The sequence below is a fragment of the Miniopterus natalensis genome, chromosome X, assembly GCF_054644295.1.
Source record: "Miniopterus natalensis isolate mMinNat1 chromosome X, mMinNat1.hap1, whole genome shotgun sequence".
Classification (NCBI taxonomy): domain Eukaryota; kingdom Metazoa; phylum Chordata; class Mammalia; order Chiroptera; family Miniopteridae; genus Miniopterus; species Miniopterus natalensis.
In genome coordinates this window covers 28,787,945-28,810,382 of record NC_142103.1, presented here as the reverse complement: position 1 = coordinate 28,810,382, position 22,438 = coordinate 28,787,945, and the positions used below count along the sequence as shown (strand labels likewise).

Here is a 22,438-nt window from a genome sequence, read left to right as displayed (position 1 = left end):
CTTAGCTTTTTCTAGTAGCCCAGCCAAACAACATCATCTTTGTTGAAACACAATGGTAGCAAAACTATGTCTAAAGCACTCCTCCTTCACAAATTTTATAAACTTTGATACAGTCAAGGACATCAACAAGATCCTTTTACATTTTTCTTTTCGCTTGTTAGTCTTGCTGTGCTCATCAATCCATGACCTAAAGCCCCCTCCCCTGAGACTTTCCACTTCCTTTTCTGGCTTTCACTGTTGCAGAGGCTGCTATATTCACAAGTGGACTACAGAGTTCTCAGGACATAAGCAAGCCAAATTGAAGATCAAATATCTTGTTCTCCTTTATGGCTTACGATGCAGCTACCAAACATATCTATGGTTCTTCAGTTATCCCAGACTAGAATAGAATTTAAGTTTAAGTATAAGTCTAATAAGCCTTCCCCATACTGAACTTCCTAATACTCCTCCCCTCCCCTTTTCTGACTTTTCAACCCACATGACCACCATTAGACAGATATGCAGAACCAGAAGGAAGTGAAATGCTCACTCGACAAACAGCACATCTTTCTCAATGCAGTTATCATACACAAGATACACCACAATAAAAGTAATGCCATTATGGAGTCTTTGAGGTGTAGAGACTAAAATAAACTATGTTAGAATGGGAAAACAGAAAAGCAAACACTCATATATCATGCCAGTCTCATTTCTCAGTGCAGCTTCCTTGTTCACCTCATCTTTTGTTTCCTAGGACTTAGTATCCTTCCCTTTGCCCCACATCCCATTCCTAATTATTACATTACAGGTCCCTTTGAGAGCTGGTGAGACAAAATACCTCACCTGGAAGGGGTAAGGGAACCTTTCAATTATTGAGATCTGCTCCATTTCACCAGACTCTTCACCCCTTCTCTGTAATGAAAGAAGACATCATGGTTATTGGTTGATGCACTGTTCTTTCCTGGATTTTCTTTGGTGCTGTGAGCTCTTTGCAGTAAGTCCAGAAGGCTCTCCTGCACAGACAATGCAGATTCTTAGTGACAGCTTCCTATAACCCAGTAAGGACACATATCCATAGGATCCAGCACATACTCATTCAAAAAAACCTCAGGCATCTCAAATCATTGTGGAAAGGGATTTTACTCAATAAATGATACTGGGACATTTAACCACTAATATTGGTGATAGTGGGAGGAGTTAGGTAGCCATTTCATACCATACACCAAAGTAAATTCTGGATGGATTCAAGAGCTTAATATAGAAAATGAAACTGTGAATGACTGAGAAAAAAAACAACTGACTATATAATCTTGTGGGAGACAAGTCCTTTCTAATATAATGGTAAAAGAACCACTAAGAAGAAGGTGAACTATTTTAATGACATAGACTTTAAAACCTGGTATGGTAAAAACACCGTAAACATAATTCACAGATAAATGAAAATCTGGAAAAATAATTTCAACATATATTACAGTTAAATGCTTAATATTCTTAATATATAAAGATCCCTTTAAAAGTACTAGGATTAAGGTAAATATTTTAATAGAAATATTAAATGGGCAAAAAATTAACAGGCAATTTGCAAATGGAAAAATATAAGTAAGCTGTAGTCATATAATTGTTCAACCTTATGAGCAACAACAAAAAAGTGAAATAAAGCAGCAATGAAATACCATTTTTCTTGGCTGCCAAATTAACAAACATTTAAAATATCTGGTATTAAAACAAATGTAGAGAAATAGATATTCTCATACATAGTTGTAGGAGTATATTAAATTCAAGTTCCACTTTTAGAAAACAAAATAGAATAAAAAGATAAATATAACCAAAGTGCATAGATCTCATAAAGAGAAAACAAAATTTTACTTCTAGGAAGTTATTAAAAGAAAATAACAAAAGTACTTAAAGATGTATGCAAGGATGGTCCTTCAACATGGTTTATTTTTTTATTTTTATTTTTTAAATATATTTTTATTGATTTCAGAGAAAGGAAGGGAAAGAAGGAGAGGGATAGAAACATCAATGATGAGAGAGAATCATTGATCAGGCTGCCTCCTGCATGCCCCCGACTGGGGATCAAGCCTGAAACCCTAGTATGTGCCCTGACTGGAATTGAACTGTGGTCTCCAACATGGTTTAAAATGTCAAGTATTTGGAAACAAATTACAATACAATATATCCATGATAAGGAATACTATGCAGTCATAAAACTTATGTTATTAAAGAGTATCTATTGCCATTGAATAAAGTTTTCATATATTATTAAACTGAAAATGTAGGTTGCGAAGAAAAATGTGTAGTATGATTCTATGTTTTAAATATATAACACATATTAGTGTGGGTGTATATGTTGCTAGTGAAGAAAAACATACACCAACATGTTAATAGTTGTTTTAGCTGGATGATGGGGATTATACATGATTTTTTCTTTTTTTGTGCTTTTTTATATTTTCAAGAGTTTCTATAATAAATATTCATTACTCTTGTAATCTGGAAAAAATAAATGACATTTAAAAATTAACTCAGTAGGTGGTATGCTATGAGAAGAGGCTATGGGGAATGAGAGAATAATAAGTGAGCTATTTAAAAAATCTTATCTGATTCAAAGCCCTAGGATTTTGGCTTTCAGACTAACGCAAGCTTGTAAATCTGATCCTGGTAACCAAGGGAGTAAAACCAATCATCTCTGATCAGTTTTAAAACTTGATATGATGCCATCTTGAAATCTGTGTTACAAATTTTCCAGGGTACAGGAATTGTTCTGCATATGGGGGAAAGATGCTGAGACTCGGCAGAATCAATGCATGGCAGAGTGAAGAATTTTATAAAGCTTTTTTTGTATTCCACATTGCACAGCCTCACCAGTCGTTTTTGTTTTGTTTTGTTTTGTTTTTTACAGAAAATTGAAGTGTTCCAAGTTTCTTAACTGCTCCCCCACCCTCCCAATGGCCTTTACTTACCGGAATCTGTCTTTCAGGAGGAGGATTTTTTTCAGGAACCACTGTTTCAACGCAGGTGATCTTCTCAACATCTATTGAACCCTTCTTACTGCCCCTTCTCTGAGAAAGAGAATGAGGAAGAAAATGGAGAAAGAGTACAGATGATGTGTTGTGGAATTGCACACCTGAAACCTGCATAATTTTGTTTACCAGTGTCACCCCAATAAATTCAAAAAAAAGGAAAAAAAGAGCAATTAAGCAACCAGATGATTAGATTTTGTTATCTACTCATTCAACATAGTGAGGTGATATCCACACTTTTATCAGGGCATGTCATTTTGAAAAAACAACAACTTCCAGATCTATTAATTTCACCTTTTTTTTTTTTTTTTTTTTTTTTACTACCAGAGGGAAGGCAAATACTATGGAAGAGTGGATGACTGTGTGCTTTTATAACAAAAAAATAAGGAAGCAATTTTCAAGTCTTGGATTTCATTCTCAACAATCATTTAATGAGTGCTCACCAATCGCAAGATACCGTGGTAAGATTTCCCCCACGGCTTCTTAGCACCTTTGAATTTTTGTTTCCACATGGCTTTAGCTAATTCTAGGCTAGGAAAGATTTTGCTGAGTTTAAAATGTACTTAAGTCCCTCCCACCTTTCTCCTCCAACCAAAAAGCCTCTACCTCTTCCCCAATGAAGATCTAAGGCCAAGTCCTTGATACTCAGGTTTCACAGCAGAGAAACTTACCCCACGTTCAAAATCATACTCATAGTAGGAAAGTTTGTGCGCGGTCAAGAGAAAGAGGCGTTTCTTGAAGTTTAAAGGTGATGTTTTCTTTTTCTGCTGGGATCGCTTCAGAAAGATGCTCTCCAACATCACTGCAGCCATAGCTTTGTCCTTCTGGAGCTCACTTGTGTGCTGTTGATAATGAAAGTTCTTGACAACCCAGCACATGAATTCTCATCCCTCCTGGTACCCCCTCAGCTTAGACACCTAGTTTCAAATGGAAGAGAAACTTGCAAAGCTAACAAAGGACCTTCTTCCTACCCTGATGTCCTCCTTCCACAGCCCCCCATCTCTGTCAATTTTCAGGCATAATAGATGCACATTGTATTGGGGAGATTGCTTCTACATTGTAAGCTCATATAAACTGAGGTCTTGTATAAGGCAAGGAAATGCTCTGGATGTCAAATGACATGTACCTGTGTGCTTGGTAATGTCTAGAGGCAATTATATACTAACCACTCTTTTATGATAAGTGCAGAATCTGTGAACAGCAAAAGTCTCTGTGCAGCTGTTGACTCTGATATCCCCCAAAGAGATAATGCAGGTGCCAGAACTCCACCGAGGCAGATATTGGACTTTCAGTTCCCAGTTTCCTAGATGGTGAATGTAATTTTTCAAACATTGCCCTACTGGAGTCTATACAAGGGGTCTAATAAGGATATAGAGGCTGCACCTGCAATTATGGATGAATACTAACTGCCACCCAACCGATTTTGCCCATCACCCACTGACAGAGCTACAAATAAAAGAAGCTTTGTTCTAAAATTAAAAAACAATTTTGGGGGAGGGAGTTGTCTTTGTTTTTTTGGCTCTCCCCCACCTTTTTGCTTAGATTAGTTCTTAAACAGCACCATGCAAAAATAATATAATCATCCTACTCTTATGAATGACATCTCTTATCATTTATAAAAAGTAACTTGTTTAGCCTCTCCAAACTTACAGAACCCCAAAAAGGTTCAGTTTAGATAACTGAAATACAGAAAGGCAAAGAAAGTTACAAAAAGTCACCATTTTTTTATTCACATAAAACAACACTTCATATCAGTTATTCACTTAAAGTTTATGCAAGATCTTATATTATGAATTCCAAACCTTCATTAGAAATATAAAGTGAAAATATAAATACCGTCACAAAAACAGAACACTAATTAAATACTGGGGGGAAAAAGTCACCACTCCTTCTCAAGTTTGTTTTGTGGTGGGTTTTTTTCTGGGGGGATTTAGTTTTAAAACTAAACTCCTTATGCTTTTGGTGGCACTAGGGTAGCAGAATAAATAGTCAGCAGGTTTTCTGCTTATAAAGCACCGGAAAGCAAGGGGGTGGTTGTTATTGAAGCCTGAGGGTCTCCACACCTTTCTGTGATGTAGGAAAGTTTATTATCATACTCGGGAGACAAAAGTAGGTTAAAGGAACAGCAGGGATATTCAGAATGATCTGGTCTGTGGATGCCATTGGCTTCTGGGGGTGGATTAGTTCATGGTTTGTAAATAGTCTTTCAGAAAGAAAAAAAAGGACAAAGAAGCAAACCTTTCCCCACACCTCTCTTCTCTGACTCCCTGGTTTAAGCTAAGTGAAATAAGCCAGGCAGCGAAAGACAAACATCACCGATCTCGCTTATACGTGGAATCTAAAGAACTTAATAAACTGATGAACAGAATAGATTCAATGACATGGAAGCATAGATGAGACTGATGAATGTCAGAGGGATGGAGGAGGGCGGGTGGGGGAGGGGGAGAGAGTAACCAAAGAATTTATATGCATATATGCACAACCCAAGGACACGGACAATGGTGGGGAGAGGGACTGGGGAGGGGGTAGGGACGGGGTGGAACGGGTCATTGGGGAGAAAAAGGGACATCTGTAATATTTTAAACAAAAATAAAAATAATAAATAAATAAATAAATAAATAAATAAATAAATAAATGGTCTCTCAGAGGAATGACAAACTCTAAAGAGTTTACAACCAATGAGAGCCCTTTCTAACATTCACATTCAGCTCAAATCCCAGAGATTTCTTTTAACATTAAAATTATTTATTTACACAGAAGTAGTGGTAACCAACGAATAATAATCTTAACTCATGGAGATCCCTGTAATATCACATCTGTTCCCATGATGAATTCTAATTAAGTACCTCTTCACAATCAAAGACTAAAATTACATTAGACAAAATAAAATCCTAAAGAAATTGAGTAGCATAGCCAGTAAATTGGATCTGAAGCTTTGCAACAAACAATGTCTGGTTATGCTTTTTTTTTTAAAGCTGAGTAAAGCACATCCAGCATTTTGTCTTTGGTTTTGTTGCCAACTCTTGGTAAATACACTCCCTGTTCAGACCCAATATCTGCTTCAGTCTTGGTCTCTGCTTTTATTTCCTATAAGACAGGTCCTTCTGGAAGCTGCCTCTGCTCTTTTTCATTTTTAGAACAAATCCAGTTTGTACAAGAGGGAGCCTTCCTCTCTTTCAAGTGTCTGTGTTGGGGTAGGGTTTAGTGTTGGTCTAAGTATGAGGAAGTAAGTAAGCCTCTCACTAGCCATCGCCCCTGCGAGAACAAGGGGTGAAATGGCCTGTATCCTCTAGATCATTGAGCCAGGGGATTACCAGGATTTCCATGGCCTGTTTACCCTTTCTTTGACTGCTCTTCTATTTCCTTGTGATCCAGTCTGGAAATGCAACCTGAAAATGTGGCAGTTTTTCCTTAGTCACCACTGGTTCATCCAGCAATTATGTGAAAGAAAAGATCTCCATCTTTATGACTTCCTGAAGGTTGGTATGTAATGGACACTGTGTGTTTGAGAGAACTTGTGGAGTCTCTTTGGATATGTATTGTAGCAGGTCCTAAATTTTTTTCTAGCAATTTCAGAACCCTACAGAGTCTATTTGACCACAAAAGATGCACCGTGAGAGCTGACCCTGCACTTCACTCAGGGGATGTAAGTAGAAATAACATGAATGTTACAGACATTGTTGTTCATATAGAGAAAGAGGAGGAGGAAAAATAATAGAAAGACAGAGCTCTTCATTTAAAATATAGAATTCCAACATTATAATGTACTCTTTATTAAACTACAAATGCAAGGATTTTCATGTGGCCTTCTTTTGCCTCCTCCCAGCTCCCTATGGAGCAGCAGAATTCAGAAGGAGTTCAGCCATCTTACAGACTGCAGTATGGCAAGGAATTAATATATATAGCACTCACAGGATCAGTAAACTAAATTGCCCTTGGCTCCTACCTTTACTCATATTAAGATAAAACAGTATTAGGGACAACACCAGAGCAAAATTCAGAAAACTTAATAGCCTGTCTATGATTGGGAAGAGTCCAGAAGATGCTAGTTAGAAATAACCAGTTATTCATAGTTCAAATAACTACTTAGCCAGAACATCCAAAAAGCGGTGCTTTCTCTTTATTTCTCCTTTAGAGCATTACTTAATTGCCCAGCAAGATTTTGGCCATTCCCTTTTATCCTCAGGGAAATGGAAGGGATCTCCTCCTGTTTCAGTGCAGTCTATTTGTCAGGCATTTTACACGCATTATTTTATTTATTCCTCACAACAAACAGGTGAGAAAAATGAGGCTCATGGAGATTATGTGATTGCCCAACCTCAACCATTTATACTCTACAATCCAAGCTGTTTCTGTGGTACTTCATTGCCCCCCAGAGGGATTGTTTTTGTTTTGTTTTTGTTTTTGTTTGTTTTTTTGTTTGTTTGTTTGTTTTTGTCTTCACTGAGGTGTGATGCCATCTACATCAGTATCCTGTCATTTCCCATGGCTATCATCAAAAAGCAGTTGGGACAGACCCCTTTTCATCTTCCAGGAACATTTGGCATAAGAGGAAATGGTGTAAGTACAGGGGATAAGAGGATTGTGGAGCACTTTCCTCTGTAATAGTCTTCCAGTCTGGAAAAGATGATTTGTCCTTGTTAACTATCAACTGTACTTTTTCCCACATGAGGATTCTTTTCAGTCCCTCCAGGTTTTCTTACATTTTCCTTTAAATCTTCCACAAGGAGATCCTAACTGGTGGATTCCTAGAGTCACTCACTGTTTCCTTTTCATTGTTAATGGGATAAAAGCTCTGGGGTTAGGTGGAATGCCCACTTTTTTGTCCCTTGGGTTGTTATCGCTTACTGTGGATGTAAAACTTTGAACTTTCTTTTACATTATGAAGTATTGCAAATAGACAAAAGTACAGAGAATAACATTACACTCATGTACTCACCACTTAGTTCTATGGAGTCCTAACATTGTGCCGTAATTGTTTCCGGAGGTGGGCAAGTGGGTAGGGGGGAATGGAGACAGGAAGAGACTTTGCTTGGGATGATGAGCATAAGTAAGCAGTGTGCAGATAATATTTTACTGAGTTTTACACTTGAAATCTGTATGGTTATGTGAAACAACATCACCCCATGAATTACAAAAAAGAAAAGAAATATGATACTGTCCATAGAGTAAAAACCTTCTTGTGTCTCCTCCACAATCCGTCTCCTTCTTCCTTAGAAGTTAACAGTATCTTGACTATGATGTTTGTCATTCCTAGGCATGTTTTTATATTATTACCATATATGAAAGTATTCATAAAAGATATTCAGTGTTGCTTTGCATGCTCAACATTTTTATATAAAAGTGGTATATATTCTTCTACAATTTGCTTTCTTTCTTAATGTAATGTTTTAAGATTTATTTATCTTGGTAACTCTAGTTCATACATTTTTTAAATTTTTAATTGAATTTATTGGGGTGACATTGGCTAATAAAACCATACAGGTTTCAAGTGTACAACTCAATAACATATCATCTGCACACTGCATCGTGCGCTCACCACCTAAAGTCAAGTCTCTTTTCGTCCCCATTTACCCCCACTTTGCCCTCTTCTACCTCCTCCCACCCTTCTTTTCCTCTAGCTATCACCATACTGTTGTCTGTGTTTATGTGTCATGTTTCTTAATCCCTTCACCTTTCTCACCCATTTTAATTCACTTTTATATGTGAAAAATATTCTATATGATGACTACATCACACTTTATCCATTCTCCTATTAGTGGATACGGAAGTTGATTGTTTTCAATTATAAGCAATTGCTGCCATGAACATTATTGTACACATGACATAATTTTCCACTCTCAAAATGAATTCTCACTTATTCAGACACAGTGGCAAACCCAAGTCCGGCTTATCTATTGGACTATACACTTTGTGTTATCCCTCATTCCCTCCTTACTTCTATCTTCCCAATGCTGTACTATGAAATCTGATAGAATTATCTATCAACTATCTCTAATTAGAGTATAATCAATGGACCAAATTTAGTGTACAAAAAATCTCTTCTCAGTCCCAAGAAGCATCTTTCAGGTTCTGATTGAGATTTTAATTGAGAATGTCCTGGCCCTAGAACCAGAAGAGAAGTCTTCTTTAAAATATCATAACCATAGCAACAAAGAAACTTAATTACTGTTGTTAAGTTCCCAAAAAAGCTCTATTCAGGTCCTAGTGAAACCTAATTATTTGATGATAAACTTCATGGTTACAGCTACAGGTAACCAAATTTATGGTGAAGACTTCCAGACAGAATCAGATTTCTGGCTGCATGCTAACTAGGGAAATTCTCATCTGCTGTAGTCATTTCTAAGAGGTCTCAGGGTTCTGGTTCTTCTTTAGCATTTCACATTAACATTTTACATTTTCTTCTGTGGTTTTGGAAACTTCTGGGTCTCTGGAATTTATCATTTCTTCTGCCCCACACCAGAAACAGTAGATTCTGGCCAAGTGATGATGAAAGGAGAACCAATCCACAAATTTACACTCAGCATCAGATTGAGGGTGACTGCTGGAGGGTCCATTTTTCACTCTGGACTTGTGTGCTCCTTTGGCTTTTTTTTCAGTTTTTGTTTTCCCTGGTTTAAACATTTTATTTTTCTTTCATATCAAAATAACATATGTTCACCATAGAAAATGTTTCAATTATAGGAATATTAAAAAGAAAGCATCAATTATAAGCCCATTATCCAGATGCATTATTATTTGGGCATATTACCTTCCATTTTTTTGGTGCATTTTTCTTATATTTAAGATCATATTACACATACTATTTGTAGTTTGCTTATTTTTCTTAACATTACCTATCTATCTATCTATCCATCCATCCAATACAACTTTCCCCCAAATATATAAAGTTCTTATTTAACATTAATCCTGATTATTTTCCTATGATACTGGGATCTCTAAATAAGCATCATTTACCAAGTCAAAAGTATGTGCATTTTGCATTTTGAAACATATTGAAAAAACAGTTTCCAGAAATATTGTACTAATTTCTATTCCCATTAGGAGTTTTTAAGAGCCTTCTTTCCCCTACTTTTGCCTCTTTTCTGCTCCATTTTTATTGATCATTTTTTACTATTTTTATTGCAAACTAATCTGTTTTCTCATTGAGCCAATGATCTTAAACTCCATTATATTCCAACTTTCAACTTGTCTAAAATTTAACTTATCTTGACTCCTTAGAATTGCCTTCTTCTAGGAATGAGCTAATAGACTATAGTTCATTTCCTTTTCAGGGAGGCAAGGCAGTAAGATGAGCTACTCCTTTAGGTTCAGATGACCAACATTAATCCTAAGGGCTTCTGGTGATGGCTCTCAGAGAGTGAGATGGAACGCCTGAAATTAAGGCTTGTGTTTCCAATGCTCTCTGAACATCCTCAGTCAGTGCACATGAACCTCCATAGAAACTGAAAGTTACACGTGGCCCCATTTGTTTCAGGGTCCTCAGAGGAGTTCTCTCTCTCCCTCTCTGATGGCTTTATTTGCATAACCAAGCAGCTTTGGAGTGAATTAGGTCAAGGTCTGTCTCTAGCTTCTTGTTGAGCACTGCCTCGCTGAAAATTCTAGCTCTCCCTTATTCCCAGGAGTTAGAAATCAGATCTTGGCATCTTTGGGTGAAAAGCAGCAGATATCTATGGACTCTGTGGAAAACACCCAAACTGATTTTCAAAACCAGTTTCTTATACCTAAGTCCCTATACCTAAGTCACTTCCTGGTATAGATAGATCTAGTCCACTGAAAGGAAACTCTGTAGGAAATTTGCTCAAATGGAAATAGTAAATCATAATGATGTTAATTCAAAAATTGTGCCAAGAGCCCAGCTGGTGTGTCTCAGTGGTTGAGCATCGACCCATGAACCAGGAGGTCCCCAGTTTGATTCCCGGTCAGGGCACATGCCCAGGTTGTGGGCTCAATCCCCAGTAGGAGGTGTGCAGGAGGCAGCCGATCAATGTTTCTCTCATTGATGTTTCTCTCTATCTCTCTCCCTTCCTCTCTCTCTAAAATCAATAAAAAATGTATTTAAAGAAAACAGATTAAAATTGTGCCAAGATCCTAGAAGTGAGTGGAAAGTTGTACTAGTTCTCATCAAAAGGATTCTAAACAAACACATCACTAGACATAAGCAACAGGAATTTGGGCTTTAACACAAGCATATAGTTTAAATAGTCTGAATACAAAAGGGGTCAGAATAGAGCAGATAGGGCTAGCCTTAAGGGATTCTGTTTCGGTAGAATGCTTTAGGTTCCATGAGTATTTGCATTTTGTGGCTTATGTGGAGGGTGACATTGTTTTATCATATAACTGAGGCTCCAAAAAAGGCTCTAGCACCCTTGGTTCAGAGGCTTGGCATGCAAAATGAAGGAAGGAGCAGAACTAGAGCACAACTAACAGTACAGAGGACAGCCCCTGAGCTGGTAGGCCCTTGCCTCTGAGTTTCTGTTACCGCCTTGCCACTGGGAATGTACAGCGTGTGATAGAGATTTGGAGCTTGGAGAGCTGGGTGGCCTGGAAACTGGACTGGAATTCCTTTTGGAAGTTCAGCAGCACATCCAAGGATGTCTTGGTCAGGGACAGCAATCCCTTTTGTTCTAAATGCCACACCATTTGCTCTAGGCATGCTTTCTGGGGACAATGGCAAATTTCAGGCAGAATAAAAATAATAGTAAACACTAGATATTAGCACTTACTATTGCAGACCCTATTTTGACTGCTTTATATATTGTAACGCACTTCTGAATCTCAACAATCCTACGGGGAAGGTATTAGGAAAGTAAGTAGAAAGGGAAAAGAGCACGGGAGGAAAGGGGCAAGAAAAGCAATTCAACAATTATTTATTAAGTGCTAACTCTGTTCCAGGGGATGTGGTAATGAACAAAATAAAGGAGAGAATAAAAAAGAGGGGCTACAGGTAGAGAAAGAAGGAGGAGGGGAGAAGGGCGATGGAGAGGAGGAAGGGAGAGGAAAGAAGAGAAATGATGAAGACAAGAGAAAAGAAAGCAGTGCACATGGCAGGCAATAGTAGTAGGAAAAACCTCAGGGGTTGGCCACACAGTCTGGGCCGAGGCTGAGGCTGAGGCTGCTTTCTTCAGGCCCAGTCTCTTTCCCCACTATTACCACGAGGTTGGTGCACACAATCCATCCAACAAGCCATCTCTAAGCTTGGTAACATTCGCCCCATGCTGCCTAAGGCAGGTAGCTTACCTAAACCTTGGTTTAGCTGGTGACTTTCCCCAGCTTACAAAGGTCAATGGCCTATTGTGGCATGTGAGCTTTTACTGTTTTGTCAGATAATCTACCTCTTAAAATTTTTTCCTCTAAGGGTCTCAATGACACAAGTACACATTTTGGGTCTTCGGGCAATATTTGACCAAAGGGCTTATTTTTATCCTACTGCCACCGATAATATTACTTTTCAGCCAAGTTTTGCACAGGTGCCCGTTTACAACATTTGCTACCTGTTCGGATGATCACCTCATGTCACTTTTTTCTTTTCCTGTTCCCCCACAACCCTCCTCAGAAAAGACCCTTACAGTCTGTTCATCGGAAGGGACTGCCAGGGCCTTATGCTGATGACATTCCCACCCTCAGTCAGCCTCCTCTGCCAGCCGACTATATGGCACCAGCCACGCTTTCTCTCTGGCCTTCAAGGGTCCCACAAAAGGTACTTGTGCTGCTACCCAGCCCCTGCCATGCCCCAGACCCACCTCAGTCCTGACTTAATGCAGGTAGCTTCCCAGATGCATTGAGATGCCAGGACTTTGAAGGTGGGACTCGATCTCAGAAGGCACTGGTCCTGGAGACATATTCTTACAGTCCAGAGAGGAAGGACAGTCTGAGCAAACCCCACCCTTTCACAGCCACTCAGTTCCCTTTTTTTGTTTCCTGACTTAAACCAATGCCTTTTTTTTCTTCTTCTCAGCAGCATGGTATCTGGTTCCTTGCTGCTGTCCCTATTCTACACCCCCCCACCCCAGCTGTCTCCGCCCTTCATTTGCTTGGGACCTCTGACACTTCTATCTTCAGTCCCCTCTGAAAGAACCTTTCTCAACATTACAGGCACCACTGAGACTCTAGATGGGGCTCAGTTGAGCAGACAGGTCGTCAGGCCCACCTCCTTAAGGTAAAGGGACAACATACCTAAAGGACTATGGAGATGGCCAGCAGAGGGAGTGGAGGCTTACAGGAGTAAGAAGAGAAATGCAGATCCACAAAGATAAAACAAAGGGACTAAAGGGGAAGAGTGCCTTGTAGGGGAGGGGAATGTCCGGCCCTCAGGCCCTGTGTGTATATGTATACACGGCCCATGAAATCATTTAGTCTGGCCCTGCCAAGGCAACCACAGGTGGGAATTCAATAAATCTAGGAGCTTTTTTCATAGCTAATTTTTAAGTTGATAATTTTGTATGGCCCTTGAATGATGTTATAAATATCCAAATGGCCCTTGGCAGAAAAAAGTTTCCCCACCCCTGCTTTAGAGTCTCATGTCCTCCAAGGCAGAGGAGACTTGGGTCACACAGTTAAATTCAACAATGAAAGATGGAGAGTGCTCACGAAGGGACCCCAAAGTACAGAGCCTGACAGAAAGAGAGACAAGACTTCCTCCTGCTGAGTCATTTTCTAAGAAAGCATTTTTTCTACAGATAAAAATGTCCAAATGTAAGCCCACACAAAGACTTGTGACCTTCCCCATTTTCTGTGGATGTTAATTTTTCTCCCTTAATGAATCGGCCTCAGGGATTAACTCCTAATTTACTCCTTTCTCATTAATCCTATAAAAATATAAACCAGATTAGGTGTTTTAGGTGTGTTACTTAAGCCTGAACATATCTTCAGCCAAGTCCGATCCTACATTCCAGCAGATTTTCCTAGGAAATACAGCCAGTACTGGCTGCAGACTAGGATGGTGGCAGAGGCCCTGGTGACTGATCTGCTTGCCCACCTTACCACATCAGGCACTGCCATGTTTACTTGACCCAGGTACTATATCCTAATGTAAAAACAGATCACAGATCCCACTAGAAGTCAGTCAGAATTTTTAAGTCAACAGGACATTATTTAAAAAGCATTTGTAGGATAGTACAGTGGTTAATCCTCACATCTACATAAGATAGGTGGGTGACAAGTGCTGTATGATCTTCTTATTTTATTGACAATTTATATACTTCCAACTAGTCACCCCCAAACAACTCTCACCTGCCTGAGAGTTGGTCAGACATTTGCCTTTGCTCCCCTTTTCTTCAGTCAGATTCTATTTGTTGCCACATGTCCTGTCCCTTCTCAAGGCGCATCTTGTGGTGAAGACTGGGGATTGATAGGCATACAATGGGGGGATCTGGACAAGACAGAACAGGATAAGGGAAAGGGGAAAGTAAACCTAGATTCTTAACCTTCTGCCCACAAGCATTCCTCTAACACACTTGGCTAGATAGACAGGACTGCACCTGAACAGTGCAAATAAATGGCCTAGTGTCACCTCAAATGATTCACAATGTAATATAAGGTTCTGTGCTTGGTACTATCATGTTCAACATTTTTATTAATGACTTTTGAGGATTCTATAGAAAGTAGCCTAGCTAATCAGTGAATGGTGTGAGGCTGTTGTGAGCTAGAGGGGGTGAGAAAACCAAAGCAGTTTCCCAAAAGATCTTGATCACCTGATGTGATAAGCCAAATTCAACAAAGTGTGTTTTACTAGGGCTAAGTGCCACATCCTATAATTGGGTGCCAACACTGAACTTCAAATGACCCAAGTGAAAGTGGGGCAGTAGTAGCACTTGTCAAAATGGTTCAGAGGCTTTTGCTGATAGTAATTGAGAGAAATGTCATGTCAATAACATGGCTGCCAGAAATTACAAGGTGATATTAGGCTTTCTTGCAGAGGAATGTGAACAGGCCACCTACTCTGCAAGGCAAGGCCATATCTAGAATCCTGTGTTCAGTTTTTACTGCCTCATCTTAGGGAAAATTAATGAGCAGGAACATGTCCAAAACAGACACCAAGATTGGTGAAGGGAATGGAAACCAAAAACCATGTTATACAAAGTGTGATAGAAAGAACTAAGAGAAGCCATGTTTACCATCTTCATATTTCCATGTTAATATCTAAAACCTCTAAAAACTCCTCAAAGTCCAGTGAGACTGCCTAAGAAGAGCTTGGAGAGAAGAAAGTGTTGTGAGACTATAGGCTGGCTGTTTGGCAAAGAAAGTTAAGAAATATAGCAACCAGTGGTAATGTTTTCATTGTCTTATTCCTAGGGATCATCTAGCAAAAAGGGAATGGGATGATCAGAGAGTCAGTTCGGGACTCATGGGTGTTCCTGGAGGGTTATGCAAGCAGAAGACCATAGGCTCTCATAGTTCCTCAGCCCCTAATCCACTGGCACCTCCTCCTGCGTCCCTACCTAATTTTCTCTTCCCATCCTCCTCTACCCTGCAGATGCCTCTGCTTCCCCTACATGATGTTGTGATTAAGTGCAAGGCTGTAGTATTAGACTACCTGGGGATCAAATTCCAGCTCTACAAAATAACCATGTGTGTGACTTTGAGTAAGCAAATTTAATGTCTCTTGTGCCTCAGTTTCCTCACCTGTTAAATACAAATAATAGTATAAACTGTGTGGGTTGTTAGGATTAAAAGAAGTAGTATATAAGACAGTTAGAAAAATGCTTGGCATATAATAAATGCTCAATAATTGTTAGCTGTTATAATTACCAGGCCACAAAAATCATACTGTATAATGAATGGTAAGGGAACCCAGGCTCTGGAGTCAGATCACCTGTGTTTGTATCCTGGCTCCACTAAATATGTTAACATTTGGCAATTTTTAAAAACAGCCTATGGCCTGCAAACCAATGTTGCCCCAATAAATTCAATAAAAAACCCCAGTCTATGGCCTCAATTTCCTCATCTGTAAGATGAGAATAATAGTACTGCCTACCTCTTAAAATTACTGTGAGAATTTTATGAGGCAATCCATTTTAAGTACCCTGAAGTCTTTCTCTATTAGGTTTACTTTTTTGAACTAGCGCATGCCTTCTGCCAGATGTCAACAAAAGAATGTCCAAACCTATAGGAAAGTTTTATTTGAGCCACAATTTTGAGGACATATCCAGAAGCAAGATGTCAATGGATTGAGAAAATGCTCCAGAGAATGGCAGTTTTGTATTTCTTTTTATGCATTTAGAGTCAAAGGAGAGAAAGTAAGGAAGGTACATGAAATCCATTGGTGGTCGATAGGAGGAAGGAGAAAGCAAAGCAGGGAAATCTCTAGGATTGGATAAAAAGCAAAATGGAGAAACACATACTTCTTTTACATTGGTCGGTACAGGATAGTTAATTAACATTTATAGCACATAGAGATGATATGTGGGGAACAAGGTAACAATTAAGGGTTCTGTTCATGCTCTAGTGGTCTTGTGCTCTGGTGCCTGTGGTTGTGCCTTCGAGGGGTCTGGAAAAGAAAGTTACTCTGATATTTTATTTTATTTATTTATTTTTTAATATATCTTTATTGACTTCAGAGAGAGGAAAGGAGAGAGAGAGAGAGAGAGAGAGAGAGAGAGAGAGAGAGAAACATCTGTGATGGGAGGGTGTCATTGATCTGCTGCGTCCTGCATGCCCCCGACTGGGGATGGAGCCTGCAACCGGGGTCTGTGCCCTGACCGGGAATCAAACCCTGATCACCTGGGTCCTAGGTCGACACTCAACCACTGAGTCACGCCCGGCCCGGCTCTGATATTTGAGAGGTATGTTATCCTACATGCAGAAGAATAATAGATAAAGATTGGCCTTTACTGAGGAAGCTATAGGTCTGGGACATGACTACTAGCCATGATTTGCCCAGTTAGGAACTTGTTTTTTCAATGGCAAAACACCACATGACTCTTTTAATAAAATTTATCAATATTCCAATGATCTAATAAATACATATATAACAAAAGTGAAAAAAGTAACTATGGTGAGATGATGTTCTTCCCCAAAACTCCTTGCTGTGAGGTGGTGGGTGAGCAAAATGGGGAAAGGGGGTAAAAAATCATAAACTTCCAGTTATAAAATAAACAAGTCCCTGGGATGTAATGTATAGCATAGAGACTATAGTTAAGAATACTGTATTGTATATTTGAAGCATTCTAGGAGTCTTAAAGAAACACTGCCATTTTGTTCATTCCTCCACCCACCCACTGACACTTCCTTTGATCCACCTTCACACCCAGCTAACTCCAATATGGCCTCTAGGGAGGGTTCCATGTTAGCCCTGGGACTTGCTGGTGCCTCAGTAAACAGACTGAAATGTTTAAAGGTGCAGTGCCTTCGTTCTTCTAGATAAAGAATGATGTTGGTACTGGCTGGCTAAAGAAATCTGTGCTGGAGGCAGTCACTTTAGTGTCCCACCCCTGCGACCACAGACAGCAAAACACCAGCAGGTCTGGACAGATACCTTGGAAAGCTTAATAGTGACAGATAAAGGACTGATACAACTCTCAGGACCTTATGGAAGAAAGCGTCACTAAAAACAAACAGCAAAGAGTTCTTTTCCTGAAACTTGGTTTTGGTAGAAAGATAAGAAAAGTAACTTTTCACTCTCCATAAAAGCTTCCTCCTCTTGGCTTTGCCTGCCCTGAATTCCCTACCCTCTTTGCCCCGGGAATTCTAATGGCTAGGTGAGCACAGCCCAGAGCAGATACTAGCCACCTTGAATAGTTCTTCACTCTGTTCCACCTGGAGGATGATTTTAGTAGCTGAGGTTACTCACTCACTTTTAAACAATGTCACTTGCAGAAAGTTATAGCTATAGTTGCAGCCCTAAAGGTGAACATATACCCAATTATTCTGTCCTGTCAGATAAGATGCAGAGAAGCTGGAAATGGGTAGCAATGTTTCCAAGGACCCCTTAGGAATGCATTGAAAGGAGACCCTGGAAGCCATTTAGGAAGTTTAGCAAAGACCCAAAATAGACTGCAGACATTAGTAGGAAATGTCATTCTAATTCAGCCAGACTCAACCAGTAGCATAGCATTTAACCAATCCCAAATTAGCAACTGTTACTCAGATAAATTTTACAACAATCTGATTGCAGTTAACTCTACCTGAGACTTAAATAAAACCCTAGTGCGCATGTGAAAAAAACAAAGGGAGAGAGAATATAACACAGCCAGACTATTGAGACTTGGAGTGATACCATTGGTGGGCCACTGGGGAAGAAGAAAGTCTCCAAAGAAACCAGGTAATAGTATTTTGAACATTTCCCCCAACTTGAAGCAGTCCAGTTAAGAATTATGTTCAGACCACCCTGTGGTTACTTTTAGTCATCAAGTTTGTTAGGCTTTGCCATGCAATCCTCCCCCTGAACTTGCCAGGTTTAGTATATTGCCCCTTTTTTGTTCATACAGGTATACAAGGAAAGGAAGAACTGCTGCACACTTTCTACCTCTTGACTTGATTATTGCTATTGCAGGAGCTGAATAATTTAGTCTTCGCTTTTCAGAACCTAGAGCAGCCAGCTTGCTCCCTCAACAAAAAGGGGCTGCTTTAAATGCTGATCATTGTTTCTTTCTTTCTTTTTTTTTTTAAAGTACTTAGTTTGTAATTATACACTTATGAGCATGATTATTTGATTATTGTGCCCAACACATATGAACTGGCCATGTGAGAGATGAACTAGAGCATTGGTTCCCTCCAAGCCCTCAGTGAACCAGAAGCTGGCTGCAAAAGATGGTCCCAGTGTCCTTGAGGTGGAACAGGAATAGAACACGCAGGTGAAGGGCCCCTCCACTTGACCCCAGTCCTGGCTTCCATCGCGGATAGGGAGATGGAGGCCAGAGTGTCTGTAGGAGAACTGCTTCCTTCACTTAAAGCTGCACCACTCTTCGTCTGCCAAAAGTGAGGAAAAGTCGCAAAGCTAGGGGCCGGGAGGAAGTCTTGGGCAGGGCCCTTCCGGAAGCTCCCATCCGCTGGTCCGAGCAGAGTCCTCTCAGCCGCCAGACGGCGCTGAGCCCAGAGCCTTAGACTCTATGGTCGCTCGCAAGAACTCCCATGAGGAAGCGCGACCAGGAACCTCCTATATACTTCCGCTTCCGGCCTTACGTCTTCCTTTCCGTGCCGATAGCGCTCTCGCAAACATGGTAGGACTTTGGGGTTGGGGTAAGGTAACATCCAGTCTAATCTTCCCTCCCTCGTCCACGGTGCCGTCCCGGGGTGGGTCCAGGCCCCTGTGTGGACTCGTACCAATGAGACGCGGTGTTGCCGGGATCGATCCCGAAGGGCCTGGCTTCGGGGTCAGGGATTAAAGTGATGGGATCAAAGACGTAAAACTCAGCCCGGGGTGGAGCGAATATGCCCTCTTTCCAGTTTGGGGCTCGTCGGAGGCTGCTGTCCATTAAGCACGTGGGACTAGACCACCTTCTAGTGAGAGATGTGTTAGCGGCGGCTCTGAGAATAGAGTTCTCGTGGGCTGCCTTAGTGTGAACCGGGTCGCCATTGTGCTATTGGTATATGATAACACTGCACGGTCTGAACGGTTTGTTTACTAGGTGAACGTCCCTAAGACCCGCCGGACTTTCTGTAAGAAGTGTGGCAAGCATCAGCCCCACAAAGTAACACAGTACAAGAAGGGCAAGGATTCTCTGTATGCGCAGGGTAAGATGGTCTGTTGTATGGTGTGGGATTTGGTTTGAATGTGGCATCTGTGTAGTAGTGTAAACACACAAGCCTAGACGCCCCCTACCCCACCGCTTGGGCATGGGTATTTTTTCTGGAAACCCAAAGATAAAACCGTAAGAAGACTTTTCCATGTGACTTGTTATTTATTGTCTTTGGTACGCTGTAACAAATACAGTATTTTCTCTCAGGAAAGCGACGTTATGACAGGAAGCAGAGTGGCTATGGTGGACAGACTAAGCCGATTTTCCGCAAAAAGGTGAGTAGTAATTACTTTTTGACATGTTTCCCACTGATTGTAATGAAGACCTTGCATTTGCTGTTTGCCCACACACCTCTACAATATAGGTATTGTGTCTTCATAGTTTCAGCAAAGTTATCTCAAGTCACCTGTAGTGACATACCTAGTAGGCAGTGGAACTGGGAGTACAACCACCTAGGTTTGATTTTAGTCTACAATACTGCACCATTGCAGTGTATAAATATACTTCATTTGAGAGAGGGGGATAAACATCGATTTGTTCCATTTATTTATGCATTCATTGACTGATACTTGTGTGCGCCCTAACTGGGGATCCAACCTGACCTTGGCATTATCTTCCCGACCATGCTTTAACCAACTGACCCAGCCAGGGCTGCAGTGTTTATATTTCTTGTCCTTCCCATTTTTGAAGAGGCAAACATCAAGTTAAGGAATGTTCCCTGCCCCTCTAAGGACTGAAGTTTTACACCAGTAAACCCTTTGCCCTGTTTCTGTCATCATATCCTACTGAATCTTCAGCGCCTGCTGGCTGGCAGTAAAAATTGTTTTTGGTGTTTTTTTTTTTTTTATCCTCACCTGAGGATATTTTTTCCATTGCTTTTCAGAGAGAGTGTAAGGGGGGAAGAGAGAGAGAGAGAGAGAAACATCGATGTGAAAGAGACACATTGATTGGCTGCCTTCCACACGTGCCCTGACCGGGGCCCTGGGATGGAGCCAACAAGTATGTGCCCTTGGCCGGAATCGAACCTGGGACCCTTTGGTCCACAGACCGATGCTCTAACCACTGAGCCAAACCAGCTAGGGCAAGAATTGTTATCTTAATTTTGCTTCTCAGCTCAGAAGCCCTCAATCAGTCTGCTACCTATCTTGTGAAGTCATAAACCTTTAAAATCACCATTTAGACCTCCCACTGGCCACCTGAATTCTGCCATTCTCAGGGTGAATGTGTTTGTTTTTACCCCAGGTGATTTGGCTGCTCCTTAAAGTGCAGGGTGCCTAGAACAGCATTCCCATGAACATTGTTTCTTTTGGAACTTCGCTCTTCATTTAGCCTGGTTCCAGAAAGTATTAAGTAATGACTTTAGTGTTCATTTAGGTGCATAAATGATTTGATCTCAAAGTGATGAAAGGAATGATTGCCTTTTCACATTCAGGTAACTTGTTTAGAAGATGAGGAAGTTCTAGCTAGGTTTTGGGTTTTTTGAGAACTGCAAACTAGCAGCAGTAGAATTCTGACTACAGGAGCAGGCTTTAAATGTTGGGTATTCATGGGGTGTGTACCTTGAGTTAAGTAACAGTTGAATACACAAATTGTATATGTAATTGTAGGTAGTCTCCAGAGAATTGATAGATCTTAAGTAACAGTGCTTAATCCTATTTAAAGAATTGCAAAAGTTGTGTATTTCATAGTGCATGGATTTGGATGACCCAATTTTGGTTGTGTGGAATACCTAACTATGTAAAGCTGCTGAACAGGCACAAGTTAAAGGTGGCATTATGAGTGCCTATTTCATAAGCCCTCTAAGATGTGTGATGTGAATGGATAACTTGATGGCAGTTAGATAACCTGCCACCTTTGCTATTACATTCTTTTTTTTTTTTTTAAATATATCTTTGTTGATTTCAGAGAGAGAGAGAGAAACGTCAATGATGAGAGAGAGTCATTGATCGAGCCCACAACTGGGCATGTACCCTGACCGAGAATCGAACCCCGATCGCCTGGATCCTAGGTCGACGCTCAACCGCTGAGCCACGCCCGGCTGGGCTACATTCTCTCTTAAATTCACTATTTTTCACATTTGTTTTCTCCCTAAGGCTAAAGACAAATTGTCACAACTCTGTTGTTTGCAAAGCTTTGCTTTACAGTAGTACTTAACCCAACATAGTCATATTTTTGAAGATTTTCTGCAGTGATTTATGAGGCGTATCACTTTTTTCCAGGCTAAAACTACAAAGAAGATTGTGCTGAGACTCGAATGTGTTGAGCCCAACTGCAGATCTAAGAGAATGCTGGCTATTAAGAGATGCAAGCATTTTGAACTGGGAGGAGATAAGAAGAGAAAGGTACACAATTTGGGGTGGAAGGTGCCATCTTTTCTATGTAGCTTTATTATATTTGGAGAGGTGAATATTTCTGCCCACTTGTTTATTGTGGCATCAAGATAGGGGCAGTCCTCTTAAAATACTTGATCCATAGCTGAAGGTGTAAGGTTTTTGGTGGTGTGTTTGGCATGAGTAGGAAGGGGAGAAGGAGACCACAATAAAGGATGGTGATCTCTTAAGGAATAGACACTATTCTTGATGGAATAGAAGTTCTATGCAAGATGCAAAAACTTACTTTTTTTTTTTCTTTTCTATTACAGGGCCAAGTGATCCAGTTCTAAGTTTCATATTTTGTTTTATTATGTGACAATAAAACCTTTGAAAATATGTTCGTTTCATGTGGTTGCAATTGGTCCATTCGGGAGGGAAGTAAACTAGT

General features: G+C 40.2%; 2 protein-coding genes across 2 annotated transcripts in view; one reads left to right on the top strand and one right to left on the bottom strand.

The window, feature by feature from the left end:
• Positions 1 to 12,827, bottom strand: part of BTK (Bruton tyrosine kinase) — a 31,345-nt gene extending 18,518 nt beyond the window's left edge. Inside the window, exons 1-4 of the mRNA XM_016195757.2 lie at positions 12,743 to 12,827; positions 3,671 to 3,841; positions 2,940 to 3,038; positions 823 to 891 (exon numbers count right to left, since the gene is read on the bottom strand). Coding sequence (XP_016051243.1) covers positions 823 to 891; positions 2,940 to 3,038; positions 3,671 to 3,811 — 309 coding nt within the window. The 5' untranslated portion in view covers positions 3,812 to 3,841; positions 12,743 to 12,827. The remainder of the gene's footprint in view (positions 1 to 822; positions 892 to 2,939; positions 3,039 to 3,670; positions 3,842 to 12,742) is intronic.
• A 6,206-nt stretch (positions 12,828 to 19,033) lies between these two features.
• Positions 19,034 to 22,386, top strand: RPL36A (ribosomal protein L36a). The gene is made up of 5 exons (XM_016195701.2): positions 19,034 to 19,159; positions 19,568 to 19,673; positions 19,886 to 19,953; positions 21,898 to 22,020; positions 22,320 to 22,386. Exons 1-5 carry the CDS (start codon positions 19,049 to 19,051, stop codon positions 22,338 to 22,340), a joined length of 429 nt encoding a protein of 142 aa, XP_016051187.1. The 5' UTR covers positions 19,034 to 19,048; the 3' UTR covers positions 22,341 to 22,386.
• The last annotated feature ends 52 nt before the right edge of the window (positions 22,387 to 22,438 follow it).

What these genes read in the sequence shown, in the direction of transcription:
- RPL36A (XM_016195701.2), top strand. Translation starts at nt 19,049, where the DNA reads ATGGTCGCTCGCAAGAACTCCCATGAGGAAGCGCGACCAGGAACCTCC. An exon ending in ATAGCGCTCTCGCAAACATG is followed by an intron (nt 19,160 to 19,567) that starts GTAGGACTTTGG and finishes TTTGTTTACTAG; the next exon opens with GTGAACGTCCCTAAGACCCG. An exon ending in GAGGAGATAAGAAGAGAAAG is followed by an intron (nt 22,021 to 22,319) that starts GTACACAATTTG and finishes TTTCTATTACAG; the next exon opens with GGCCAAGTGATCCAGTTCTA.